Source organism: Euprymna scolopes, chromosome 2 (assembly GCF_053919585.1).
Source record: "Euprymna scolopes isolate OS-2025 chromosome 2, ASM5391958v1, whole genome shotgun sequence".
Classification (NCBI taxonomy): domain Eukaryota; kingdom Metazoa; phylum Mollusca; class Cephalopoda; order Sepiida; family Sepiolidae; genus Euprymna; species Euprymna scolopes.
In genome coordinates this window covers 158,604,004-158,618,492 of record NC_136483.1, presented here as the reverse complement: position 1 = coordinate 158,618,492, position 14,489 = coordinate 158,604,004, and the positions used below count along the sequence as shown (strand labels likewise).

Below are 14,489 nucleotides of genomic sequence, written 5' to 3'. Positions count from 1 at the left end.
AAGGAATTTCAGTTTTATAGATAGACTAATGTGGGTACCCGGTGTTGCCCGGGTATGGAGAGATTTTATGGTAAGGGTATTGCGCTATTGAGCCCCCCCCCCAAACTAACTAACCCCCTAAAAAAAGTGAAAATAGTGAGTACCTGTGAGAACACAAAAAATAAAAATAAAAAATAGCTGCAGTAGCCAGGCTCAAACTTGTAATGTTAAGAAAAGAAAGTAAAAAAAGGAAACACTTTAGTCGCCACACCCACCACGACTCACGACGTCGTGGGCGTTCAAAATAAGTTTAGTCATTGCAAGGCATATGATGATTTTGCAAAGATGTTGATGTAAAAATTGAACCCACCTTGCAAAGAACGGCTCTGTTGACCAGTAAAGAATATTTTTGACCAATTTTAGGATATTTGTCATCCAAGAGTTCGATGTTTCTAATGATACTGATTTTGTCAGTGTTGATTGCATGTGTCGAAAGTTTTTGGCAGGCATGCAAACACACACATTTTGCTATAATCTTACAAAAGCCTGAAAATTTTCATGTACATTTGTCCAATAGAACTAAAAATATTAGCATTTCAATATTCAATTTAGCTATTGTGTTGTGCTCTATGTGACATTTGTCTTTAAGGTCTCTTATTAAGGGATCATTCATCATCCAGAGCCTATTTTTGGCACATTTTTACAGCGATAAAATGTTTCAGTCATTTGTTTTCCAAGTTTTGCATATGAATTACAAACTATCTGATATTTCCCCAAAACCTCTGGCCTTGATGGAGGGGCGACTAAAACTTATTGCTATGGTTTCAATTGATCTGAAATAACAGCAAAAGAAGACTTGATTCCAAATATTCTCATATGTTATATCTCCACTCTTTGGTTTTCATACATAAAGTAAATTTCACAGTGTATAACGATTATTTGATACTGGAGATATTCATAATTGTACTCTTTTTCCAAAAAGAGAATATATACATAGGTTAACTTAAAGATGGGAAAATACAAAAGATGGGAAAATACAAAGATGGGAAAATACAAAGATGGGAAAATACAAAGATGGGAAAATACAAAGATGGGAAAATACAAAGATGGGAAAATACAAAGATGGGAAAATACAAAGATGGGAAAATACAAAGATGGGAAAATACAAAGATGGGAAAATACAAAGATGGGAAAATACAAAGATGGGAAAATACAAAGATGGGAAAATACAAAGATGGGAAAATACAAAGATGGGAAAATACAAAGATGGGAAAATACAAAGATGGGAAAATACAAAGATGGGAAAATACAAAGATGGGAAAATACAAAGATGGGAAAGTACAAAGATGGGAAAGTACAAAGATGGGAAAATACAAAGATGGGAAAATACAAAGATGGGAAAATACAAAGATGGGAAAATACAAAGATGGGAAAATACAAAGATGGGAAAATACAAAGATGGGAAAATACAAAGATGGGAAAGTACAAAGATGGGAAAGTACAAAGATGGGAAAGTATAAAGATGGGAAAGTATAAAGATGGGAAAGTATAAAGATGGGAAAGTATAAAGATGGGAAAGTAAAAAGATGGGATAGTATAAAGATGGGAAAGTATAAAGATGGGAAAGTATAAAGATGGGAAAGTATAAAGATGGGAAAGTATAAAGATGGAAAGTATAAAGATGGGAAAGTATAAAGATGGGAAAGTATAAAGATGGGAAAGTATAAAGATGGGAATGTATAAAGATGGGAAAGTATAAAGATGGGAAAGTATAAAGATGGGAAAGTATAAAGATGGGAAAGTATAAAGATGGGAAAGTATAAAGATGGGAAAGTAAAAAGATGGGAAAGTAAAAAGATGGGAAAGTATAAAGATGGGAAAGTATAAAGATGGGAAAGTATAAAGATGGGAAAGTAAAAAGATGGGAAAGTAAAAAGATAGGAAAGTAAAAAGATAGGAAAGTAAAAGAAACGGTAATTTGTAAATAAAATAAATGAAAAGAATTCCATATATATATATATATACACACATACCGCCCAAAAAAGGCCACTTTCATGTGATCCCGGGCCAACACTTCTGTGATTCCATCCACTTTCTCCTTAAATCCTTTGACCTTTTCTGCATCTTCGGCTGTGACAAGATCAGCAGCATTTTCGTGTGTTGCTAAAGGAACCAAAAACAAATATGAAAAAATAAAAAAAATGTTTAATTCGCATAGCTATGATGTATATACTACTTGATTAGTGTATAGTAATTTAACTATGCATCAGAATCTTTTTTACTGACCATTCATGAAAAAATATCTTGATACACCAATATCTAAATAAATAAAACATTAAAAAAAAAAAAAAAAAAAAAAAGAAAAAGTCACATAAGTTGATCAACTAGTTTAATTTTTAGATAATTCAAATTTTATGAGTATCCAAGAAGTGACTGTCTGGCCCGCAAGAAACAAAAGGGAGATAACTCATCAATTCTTACTTACTAGATTTATGTTGTAATACCTATGAGTTCCTATTATGTGCTTAAAAATTTTCTTTTCTAAAAATAAAACTACTTGATCAATTTACGTGATTTTTAGAATATGTTCTTGTTTCATTGCAGGAACATATATCATACAGATTTTCCTTTACTTTTGTTTTTTATACAAGGGAATTCTGGACAAGAATCAAACCTTGATTTTACAAAAAAAGAAAAAAAAAAACATTGCTTTTGAATTTTAAAACGATTTTATTTATTCAGTTTATTTTTTGTTACATATAAAGTTATTGTGTCAGATTTTCCAAATCAAACAAGTAGTATTTAAGCTGCCATCTTTGTTTCTGACTAGCCAATTTTCATATGTTATTATTATACTGTGTTATTGACAATTTGATTGCATACTTAGCTACAATATGTTTTTAAAATTACCAAGTGTTATGGGCTGGGTGCCAGTGGACAGAATTGCTCATTCAATCTCAGGCAATGGTGGGTCTTGTTGCTAGTTGTAAATGAGAAAGAGAGTGGGATGTGAAGAAACAAAGGATTAAATTTAAAAGAGAAAAACTTACTTTGCATAAAAGTATCACTTTCGTGGATGTATTCCCCAATCTCTTTGAAGATGTCATTGATGCGTTTCTTAGCCTGTCCGAACAACTTGAGTGGTGATGGTGGAATTGAATGTCCATTGCCCAAGTTTCTCATGTCAGCCCGCCCACTCGGTGTCTCTCCTGAATTTAACATATCAAGCCTCGCAAACAACCGTCCAGACATTTTTAGTATGCCAAACTAAACCAGCTAAAAAAAAAAAAATGAAGAAAAGAACAATCAATGAAAATTATGATATAAATATAAAATTTATAGACAAAAGAATGGCAGAGGGTAAGACAGCAAAATAAAAAAATTTTTTTTTTTAAAATGCAGCGCTTTAGTAAGTTTGGAAAATATATACGGCAATTAAACTACACAGAATTCTTTGCATTTCAAACTTGTTAGGATTCGTCAGGCTATTGTACAGAATCAGAGTTACTTTGTGTTTTTTTATATATTCTTGCGGGTCTGGGTTTGCTAGTCAGCCAATCAGAGTCTTTGTTATTTACAAACCCATTTATCATAGACAATGGGTGTGCGTTTATCAGGAAGAGGTTTACTTGACTGATTGACCCCTTTTTTGTTCATTTTGGCAGGATAAGTTCCCTTTTTATTTGTGTTGGAAAATGACCTATTTTAATCTGGATGTTTTTAGCTTACATTTTATACAAGAGTTTATTTATTAATTAATTATTATAATCATCAGTTTTGTTATCGCTGTTACCTTTTTTTTTTTTTTTTTTTATCCTAAGGAAAAATTTATTTTGTGTATAAATATGTTTGCTTTTCCATTCCACCTGATTAATATATTTTGGAGTTCTTGAAAGTTAATTTCTCATTCAAGCATAATCTACAACAGTTGTCTTTCTATAAATGCTTGCCTGACATACTGTTTTCCAATAATCATCCACTTTTCGTGAGTTCCCAGTAATGATTCGCTCACGCTGTTTTATTCAGCATTTTTCATTTTTTAATGTACTTTTGTGGTCATTTTTGCTTTAAAAACCCAGCTAAGAAAACTTAGAGTAGAGGCATTGTTCATTTACTAACCGAAGCATGTTGAGTGTGCTCTCTCCCTTCACTCCTTCAAAAATAAATAAAACTTTTTGCAGGATGGGGGAGGGTACAAAATTTAATTATAGCTAGATACAGACCAAATGCATTTTTGAACATGATGAATTAAATGTCTGATAGAGACTAGCTAACCGGTTTTGAACTTCACTCATTGGAGCTAAAAATCGGGGTTAGAATTATGGTTAAAAAATATATAACACACACACTGATCATTCCCAAAATAATGCATTCTAGTGTTTAACTCAAAAATAGGAAGATTTACAAAGACAGGTGTAGTACCATTAAAACAAGCAACCTTTTGTGCTCCAGAATTTATTATTCTACATAGTCAACAACATTCTCAATGCACTTTTTTCAGCAATGAATGAGAACCTTGATATCTCAATTGTAAAAGTCAGTGTCAGAGTTCTTTTTTAAATTTTTTTTTTTCATAACTGCAATTACGGCATCGTGGTTGAGGAACTGTTGCCCACATAACGTGTCCTTCACAGTTGCAAACAAGTGGAAGTCTGACAGTGTAAAGTTGGGACTGAACTTTGTCACACATTTTGTGATCTTCTAAATTATGCGTGGCCTGGTGTTGTCATGTTGTAAACAGAATGTTTCCCTTTTCTCCAACCTTACATGGGCCATCTTTGTCAGCGTTTCAACGTAATGATCAGAGTTGACAGTCAACTGTGGTTCCAAGAAATCCAGGAAGATGATGCCCTTCCTATTCCAGAAAATGGTGCACATTATTCTGCCTGCAGATGTCTGGAGAGCATGAGTGGTGCCATTCCATCAATTGCTGTTTGGAGTCTGGTCAGTCATTTGTTTTCCTAGTTTTGCATATGAATTACAAAATATCTGATATTTCCCCAAAACCTCTGCTCTTGATGGAGGGGGGACTAAAACTTGCTGTTATGGTTTCAAATGATCTCGTTTCACCAGTGATGATGCGGTCCAAGAATCAGCCATCTTTAACATCCTACTGATTCAACAGGTCCTGGCAGACATCATGTCTGTGGTCTTTTTTGGTCCTGCATGAGAACCCATCTAGCACACACTGTTCTGTATCTTAGAAATGACAACATCGTTTCCAGTGCACTAACACCCACATTCAATGCTACACGCATTTCATTCAGTGTTATCCGCTGATCAGTGCGGCCGAGTTGGTCCAGGTGCCCAGTGTTTTCTGGTCATAGGTATCCAAAGCGTACTTTGGCACTCACATCTGTCACCATTCTAAAATCAGCAAACTCATCTCCTAACTATGCTGACATCAACCGTATCGGCTTTGTAAATATTCAACAGGCGAATGTTGATCAGTCCAATTTTTTCTGCATCCACAAATTCAATAATGCCTGCTTCTGACGCATGTGCATGGCAAAAGTTGTTTTTTTAATATCACAACAGAGCGGTAAAAACTTTCATATCTATATGCAGAAGTTCAGTCATCATAACAATGCAATTTCCAATCCCTTCTGATCCATTCAGGCGGAATAAAAATAGGTATTACATTTGAAATGACCTATATATATATATATATATTAGCGAAGGCGTGATTCCAATATTTTCGCCAATTCCGATACAATTACACATCCCCATTCTTTTAAAATACTACAATATTTAGCCATAATTTTTTTGTTTTTGTTTTTGAGAGGCGTTGGATTAATATAAATACCCATCTAATATGTGCATATATTTCTTTAGAAACGTAAAAATACACTTGGAGGTATACGGTGGAGAGCATAGATATTAGTTTAACTGATACTTCAAAATACATAATTTATCATCAGTAATGGAGAATCAAGCTTTAAACAAAAAAAAAAGAAAAAAAAAAAAAGACAATTGAAAGAATTGTTTTCGGTATTAGAAAATTGACAAATTTTTCCGATTCTGATACCACAGTTTCGATTTTTCTGATTTCGATTAATCATCTCAACACTATATCTATTAATCATCTTAACATATGATTTAATCGCACAACTTCAAATCAAGTATTTGTTTCTTGTCTCTCCATGCATTACACATCTGTTATCATTAGATTATCATCATGTACTAAAATAAACTTTAAGCATTCCTATTTTATAAAATAATGATATATGTTTCTAAATTTTGGAGATAGGATTGATAATTCATATTATTTTGATTATTTGGACTACTGTTCTCATCTTGAGTGTTATTCACACAATGTTTCGGCTGATGTAACCTTTGATCTTCTTCAGGTGTATCTAGTCGAACTCAGGAATCTGCATGGAATTTTGAATGGAACCCTTTAATTCATAGACAGCATGCTCTCGTTTCATCAGCCACAACCGAGTAATTTTTTTAAAGATATTTGCAACTGTAGTTTTAATGCCGTTTACATTGAGGATTGAACCATCAACCTCCAGAAGAGTGTAACTTACAGTTGAATTTTATCAAGAATCCGCCATGGGTCACAAAGTCAAATAATTTGACAAAATCAGAATACTTTGTGAGATGGTAATAAACCCATCCGCATCTCTCTCTCCTCTTCCTTGCTCTTTAAATTATTTAAATTATTCCAATTCACAATTTATCTTTGCATATAATCTTTTTATATATATTAATATTAACTTTATTTGTTCTTCCTCTATCTAAAAACCTTCATGTACAAGTCAAAAGTGTGCAAGGTGACAAGCATGCAATCAAGCTATCATCATCCTTAGTTTTGATTTTCTTTTAGATTTCTTTTTTAAAGAATGCCACAGGAAGGCTAACAGGTGCTACACCTTGGCCAAGGGTGGCCCAGAACTTTGCAAGGCAAGGATATTCAGTTCTCTGAGCTATTATACATATCTGCATATCTAAATGCATAATATCATATTCCCAAATAGTCACTCATTTGGTACTGTCCAGGCACAACATCGCTTACATTTAATGATCTAATGAAAATTGGCATGTCAACATGATCATATTGTATATGTTTGAATATAATCTATAAAGGGAGAACTTTTAAGAAAGTTTTTTTATGAACAATGTCTACCTGCATCTCAGTCGCATTCAACAGTGTCGACTTACAAGTGAATGGCTACCGAGGCAGATTTCTTGTATCGCTTAAGTAAACTCTTTATCTTGTTCTATAATCATAGAAAAAAATGGAGCAGTTATTTATAAATTATCTATTATAAAAAGCGTGGAAACATAGAAATTTGGCAGCATGACATTTTTTGCTTCTGTTTGAAGACTTATGATAAGCATAATCTATATATTAATATGATAGCGTGTGTTCTTTTGTGTATCACTCTTATACCCGGATCGTTTAATTGTTATGTTGTTCTATTTCTTGTCATAAATAATTTTATCAAGAATTCTTCATAAGTTTGGTTTCAGTTCTGATTATGACTGAAGGAATTCAAGTTATATATATACATTTTTTTCATAAGTTTTTATTTCGGTTTCGATTCAAGCTAATGCACCCAAATCATATGAGTACATTTTTTTTATTTTTGAAATCGCAACTTTACAACATAAAAATCGATAGAACATTAACTCTATAATAATATATACAATATCTGTAAGAATTTAAATATATTTAAGCATACTTTATGACCGGGCTTTGCCGGGCGTTCGTACTAGCTAAAATAAATACTTTTGCAGTTTTAACAAAAAAGCTACAATAATGTCAGAGCGTCTCCATTTACACTGAACATCTACAGAATGCCAAGATCAATACATTACATATGAACGAGTCCCCTGTGTAATTTCCACAGGTCCCGCTAGTCTATATAAATAAAATAATAGATGCATGTATGTACGTGTGCATGCGCGCGTGTGTGTATAAATATTTACACTGAAATTAACAGAAAATAGTACTCATACACCAAGGATGGTTTATAATGAGTAAAATCTTTGTTTGGATGGATGAACAACGTGTAGAGAAATATGCCAGTAAGTTGAAATGCAAACTGTTCATTTCAACATACTGACATATTTCTATTAGTTTTATGCATGCGCAAATTCAATGATAGCCAGAAGTGGTTTAATTTTAAATATTTCTTATCTGTCTGTCGAGTCAGCTCAAATAGCAGGAAACATGGCTGAAGGGCTAAATGTTTTGGTTTTGATGGCATTCAAGTTATTTTGCAATCAGTACTATATATATATATATATATATATATATATATATATATTTCCCCCAAACCTCTAGTCTTGATAGAGAAGAGACTAAGCTTGCTATGGTTTCAAATGATCTGAAATAACAGCAAGAGGAGACTTGATTCCAGATATTTCTATGTTATATCTCCCCTCTTTTGGAAATAGGGTACGATTATGAATATCTCCAGTATCAAATAATCCTTATTATACTTGATGTATGAAAACCAAAAAGGGTAGAATTAACATAAAAGAAATATTTGGAATCAAGTCTCCCCTTGCTGTTATTTCAGATCATTTGAAACCATGGCAGCAAGTTTTAGTCTCCCCTCCATCAAGGCCAGAGGTTTTAAGGAATTATTAGGTATTTTGTAATTTATATGCAAAACTAGGAAAACAAATGACTATGATTGCAGTATCTTTCCACCCACAAAAAATCTTTTAAAATTATCACTATTATAAGTTTTTGAGGGTGCTGAAAACGAAAATAACAGTTAAAATCACAGGAAACAAGTAGTTTCCAAGATATGAAGAAATTATAGTTTTAAAAGTGGAGGACCACTTTTCTATATTAATTTTATGTAAAATGAACATCCACTTTATAGGCACCCTTTTTTGATGGGGGCGTCTATTTTTTTTTTTTTCTTTTTTAGGGGTAGTGTTTATTTGGTAATTGTCGCTTGGTAAACCAACACAAAACTTACATTAAAAAACTTGTTTTCTACAGGTTTGTGGATAAATATCACATTTAAATTTTCTGTAAAGAAGTATTTTTTCAGGTAACTTTTTGTTATAAGCGGTGGCCATTGTTGTATGCGCAAGCACGCAAATATTTTTGCTTAATACCCAGAAAAATACTTTGCAAAAAACTTGAATGCGATATTCGTTTTCAGAACACCTGAAAATCTATGGAAAACAAGTTTATTAGGTAGGTTTTGTGTTAGTCTACCAGGCCACAATAAATGCCATCCATAAAAAAAAAAAAAAAAAAAAAAAAAATGACACCTCCCCCCCAAAAAAAGGTGGCCATAAAGTGGGTGCTCATTTTACGTTAAATTAATATAGAAAAGTGATCTCACACTTTTTGAAACAATAATGTGCCACCTTAAGGGCAAATATCACCTAGCCCACTACACAATTCAGACCATTAGCTTTCCAACAAGCCTTCATTTGTTAAATTCTGATCATAGTTGCTAAGATTCCAAACTTATAAAATTGTATAAAAAGGGTAGTATATCTATATACTAGCAGGGGCACCCGGCATTGCCCAGGTGTTTGGAGATGTAAAAGAAAAAAATATGTTAGTAGGCAGACAGGCTCGAACCCGTGACATGAAGGCGGAAAGAAAGTGAAAGAAAACGTGACACCTTACCGCTATGTTATGAAGCCATAGGAAGTGAAAAAGCATTCAAATTTACCGATGTCAATCAAAATGTTAACTTGCTAACTGAATGAGTTCACACAGGTGCAGAAATGAATGTTGGCTGAAGGCTAGTTAAGCTTTCCACCGTTTCATTTATTTGTTTCCCCACGATGTTGGGGAAAACCAGCTCCCCAAAGAAGGGGGAGCTCTCCAAATGAATAGCAATTGTTTGATATGAAGAGTTTCTCCGACATTGATCAAAGCTAATTGCATTTCTGGAGGTCCTGGGCAAAGCTTGCAAACTGATTCGATTGACTTTCGTTTTATTTATACAAAAAAAAAAAAAACAACAACACGTGAAAAGACAATAGTGTGACTTTTCTAAAAGTCCATCAAAATAAATGTAGAGACGACGTGCGTTCGCAAATCGTAGATATTATAATCTAGGGAGTATATAAAAAGTTGTAAAAAAATAGTAACTCTCTTGAGAGCCCCCCCCCTCCTCCCCAAAAAAAGCCTTTCTTGGGCATACAAAAACACGTGCGCCCATTTTGCCTTATATATATATATATATATATATATAGACTAGCGAGGGGTACCCGGGTGTTTGGAGGTGTGTGTGGAAACTCCGGGGGTGGGAGGGTTAAAAAAAAAAAAAGTATGAGGATCGAACCCAAACTGTTGAGGCAAAGTTGTAAATTAAAGTGTGAAACAAAAACAAAAAAACATGCGACGTTAACCATTGCCCCACTGCGAGATGCTAACGGAAACACGTTTGAATTTATTTAATTACTTGGATTTGGCAGGTGCCCGTTTTAATGAGTTAATGAGATCAAGTTTGACTGCAGGATTTTTATTTTCCCAAGATGTTATAGGAAAAAGACTAACACACATGCGGCGAGCGACAAATGTTGAATATTTATCTTCCTAAAATCGAGCAAATTAAATAGACAGGCGAGCTTCGTTGTTAACTGTGAGATATTACGAGTTATATGTGATATAAAGAGTTTTAAAAAGTTGTGAAGCGACCGACCGCTTCTCTGAAAAAAGCCTTTTGTACACATACAGAAAAAGCGAACACATACATTTTCGCTTTTATATTTATAGATGGATATATCTATACTGATAGCCAAATTGAATAATAAAATGCTCATATCTTTGGTTCTATGAGACAAAACATGAACATTTGCAGGCTTTTTAAGGATTATAATACTATTCTATAGTCAAAATTTTATGACAATTGGTAAAAAAAATATCTATTTTTTTTTCAAACCAATAAAATATGCCGAAACTTGTCTGCATTTGTATATATGATGTCCTGGCAGGCAGCTTCAGTTGTTTCTCCTACATTTGTCAGTTTTGCTGCTTCAGTTGTCTCCACTACATTTGTCGATTTTGCTGCTTCAGTTGTCTCCCGGTCACTAATAGTCAACTAATGTACTTCCTAATTTCCGGCAGAGCGCACCTGAAATGGATGACAAGGCAAATCAGTTCCTTTGCTTTCTTCTCTCATGCCTATATCTCCCCTGTGCATGTACTCTTTTTTTTTTTAATGTTTTTTTCTATCTTTCTTTTTTACTTAATAATCATAGGAAAGTTTTTTCAGATTTATTTTTATTAAAAATTATTGAAATTACTTTTATTTTTTTTAAAGAGAATCGAAACCACTTTTTACGCTCTTTTTTTTAAAAAGAATTATCGAAAACACTTTTTAAAATAATTCAAGTAATTTCATAAAGATTATATTTCTTATAAAATTTCCAATAAAATAAAAACTTATTTTTTTTAAATTTTGTTATTAAAAGCGCAAAGACCAATTGCGTTATTTGTACTTGGATATTTGTGTTAATTTCTATTTCAATAATGTTCTTTTCTTATATTTTATTTCAATAAATCTCTTCAAAAACGAAATACTGAAGAACAATAAAAAGGAAGAAACTGATTTGTCTTGTCACAACTTACAGTACGTCAGAAATTAGGAAGTAGGTTAGCTGACTATAACTAAATATGTTTAATAGAGAATTGGCTCTCTGATAATAAACCCGAAATCTGCATGAATTACAATATATTTAAGTCAATTGACTTGAGCTTTACAGGTGTGAAGAAACTGAAATTCAAGGACTCTTGCTTGATGTTCAATAATTCTGAAGCAAAACGCATGAAATTACAATTTAAAAAATGAGTGAGTTTGCTCATGTTATGCTTCCTAACAACGGATTTTTAAATACTCTAAAATATCCAAAATATTAATGAGTCATGAGCAGAGTTTCTTTCCAAAAACCTCTCATTATTGCAGAACTGCTTCACTACAAACTACAACAGGGTTGCATTAAAGCAATGTACTTTCCATCTGTTGTTTTCAATTTCTTATAGTATAGTTTAGAATCTAATTCATAACCTCACTAACCTTTATCCTTAAGTGACTTTTGGTCTTTGCAAGTTGTGAGTCATTAGTATACAAAAAAACAACACAAAAAACAAACAAACAATCTAATTGAAGCATATTAAATAAATTCTTTATATAATTGCAAATGGAGAATAGAAAGTGGACCTTGACATCCTTGTAACTCTCACTACTTTTATTTTGTCCTTTAGTTCTCACATTTCATGAACAAAGTTTCTGACAAAGAATTGTTGTTTTCTGGGTTGAAATTTATCCATGACATCAATGGCTAGTTTTTGACCTTAAAATAGTATTTTTTTTTTTTTGTTCTTTACATCAGGTGCATTTGTTCTTGCCTGCAACAATTTCCATTAAAAAATGTTGTCGTCGTCATAGGTCCTACAATTTGGATAATCAGTTAAAAAATGACCCAGCAAAGAAGCTTTCTTCAGTCCTCCTGATTTTCTGCCTTCCTAAGCATACCACTTAGCACTAGACCTGTTCACTCTTGAGTGTTGTCCAATTTATTTATTTCCTTTTGTCCCTCTTTTCCCCCTGTACAATTCCTTACAGGATTACCTTTGCAAGACCTGATGAACATGTGACATAGCTCTCTACCACTTCATTTTCCTCCTTTTCACAGTGTTCAGTAGATCCTAATACAGCCCGACTGTTTGTAAGAGTCCATTTTCACTTTCTCATTAGTAATGTGGTCTCTGTAAGAGATGTTGATGATCTTTGGGAAGCATGCATGTTGTGTTTCATTAAAGTTGGATGGATCTGAATTTTCACAAAAAAGCTCTGCAGAAATCCACATTACACTATAGTCTACATTATCCACTCTTATGCCTAGCAGCCATGTTAACAAAATTATCATACTGACTGATCAAATAAAATATGAATTGTTAAAATACAGATTCACAGACAAGAATTACACAATCTGAAAATATCAGGATTTTCGTATGAAGATTTAAATAATTTTTAGCATTATCTTATAAATTGCTTCTTTTTTTTTTTTTTCAGGAAAATTTTTATTAAATTTTGATCATCTGAATGTATATATACCAGTAAGCTAGAATTGCTTCAATTATCAGGAATATAACATGAAACTGTATTCAATATTTGTTTTGAGGAGTACAAAATCACTCTTTAGTTATCAATACTCCTAGATTCAGTCTGACGAGTGTTAATATCAGGTTCCTATCTATGATATGTGTCCAGGAGTTAAAAAATTTAGTTACGAAAATCAACAGATATGTTAAATTCTTTTATTATTTTGATACTTATGCACTTATGTTACCATGCTATTTTTTAAAATGGTATTTTCAACTTAGATTCAAGTTTCACAATCTTGTTTTTATTAAATTGTTAGGTGGAAGCACAGAATAGTTACAAGACACCCTCTCCTCCCCATGTTAAGAATGGCTTTCAAAATAATGTTATTTCAGCACGGTAACACAAATGCATAAATATTGCTATTTTCAAAATTTACACTAATTGAATCAGGAAAAAAAAAAATAACTTCACTTTAAATGATTTTATGTCTTAGGTTGAATAACAAATCCAAAAATTGTATCTTAAAATTTTACGAAGACATTTTTGAGGGAAAATAGAATAGAGTTAATTTTCAAAACATATTTTCTATAGATGTAAAAAACATGGATTGTTTTTCCTTAAATCTATCTACATATCATATATGCACACATACACAAAACATTTAAAGCATGTTTCTCAGCATAGGAACAAAAATTTGATTCACAAACAATAAAAATGATCTAGATATGTAAAACATTCCAAGAATTTCAGATTTTTCATATAATAAAACTAAAAGAAATGGCCTGTCAATTTTGGAGCAAATTTTTGCAAACTTGAGGCCAATTATTCATAAAAGTTAGATATCTAGTAATTTTTTTGCAGAATAGACCAACATTTGCCCGAACTTTAGAAAGAGTTAAAAAAATTTAATGAAATCCACCATCAAAGTACATAAAATGTCCAACTTTTAAGATTTGTAAAATATTTACAAAATAGAACAATTTTATTTCTTTGAAATTTTGAGATGAGGATCAATAATTTCGATTACTCAGACTATTGTTCTCATGTTGAGTGTTATTTTCACAACAGTTCAGCTGACACAACCTCCAATCTTCTTCAGGTGCATCTCGGCATACTCCAAGTGACACTCTTCTGTAGGTTGATGGTTCAATCCTCAGTACAAGCGATACCAAGAATCCAATTGTGAATTACTTTAAACTTATGACTTCTTCCTGGCCATAGCTGACAAAACAAGAGCATATCACCCCTGTGGATTAAATAAATAAATATATATATATATATATATATATATATATATATATATATATATATATATATATATTCAAAATTCCATGCAGATTCCTGAGTATGAAAAAGATTTCCAAGTTCAACAGATATACCTGAAGAAGGTTGGATGTTACATTGGCTGAAACGTTGTGAGAATAACAATTAACAGTAGTTTAAATGATTCAAAATGTTATTTTATTA

The 14,489-nt window shown here is 32.3% G+C and overlaps 1 protein-coding gene across 2 annotated transcripts in view; it reads right to left on the bottom strand.

Annotated features, from left to right (window-relative positions):
• Positions 1–14,489, bottom strand: part of LOC145297816 (mitofusin-2-like) — a 130,224-nt gene that overhangs the window by 82,036 nt on the left and 33,699 nt on the right. For both annotated transcript variants that reach the window (XM_080144141.1, XM_080144132.1), the window contains exons 2-3: positions 3,030–3,255; positions 2,013–2,142 (exon numbers count right to left, since the gene is read on the bottom strand). In XM_080144141.1, the coding sequence (XP_080000267.1) occupies positions 2,013–2,142; positions 3,030–3,231 (332 nt within the window). In that variant the 5' untranslated portion in view covers positions 3,232–3,255. The remainder of the gene's footprint in view (positions 1–2,012; positions 2,143–3,029; positions 3,256–14,489) is intronic.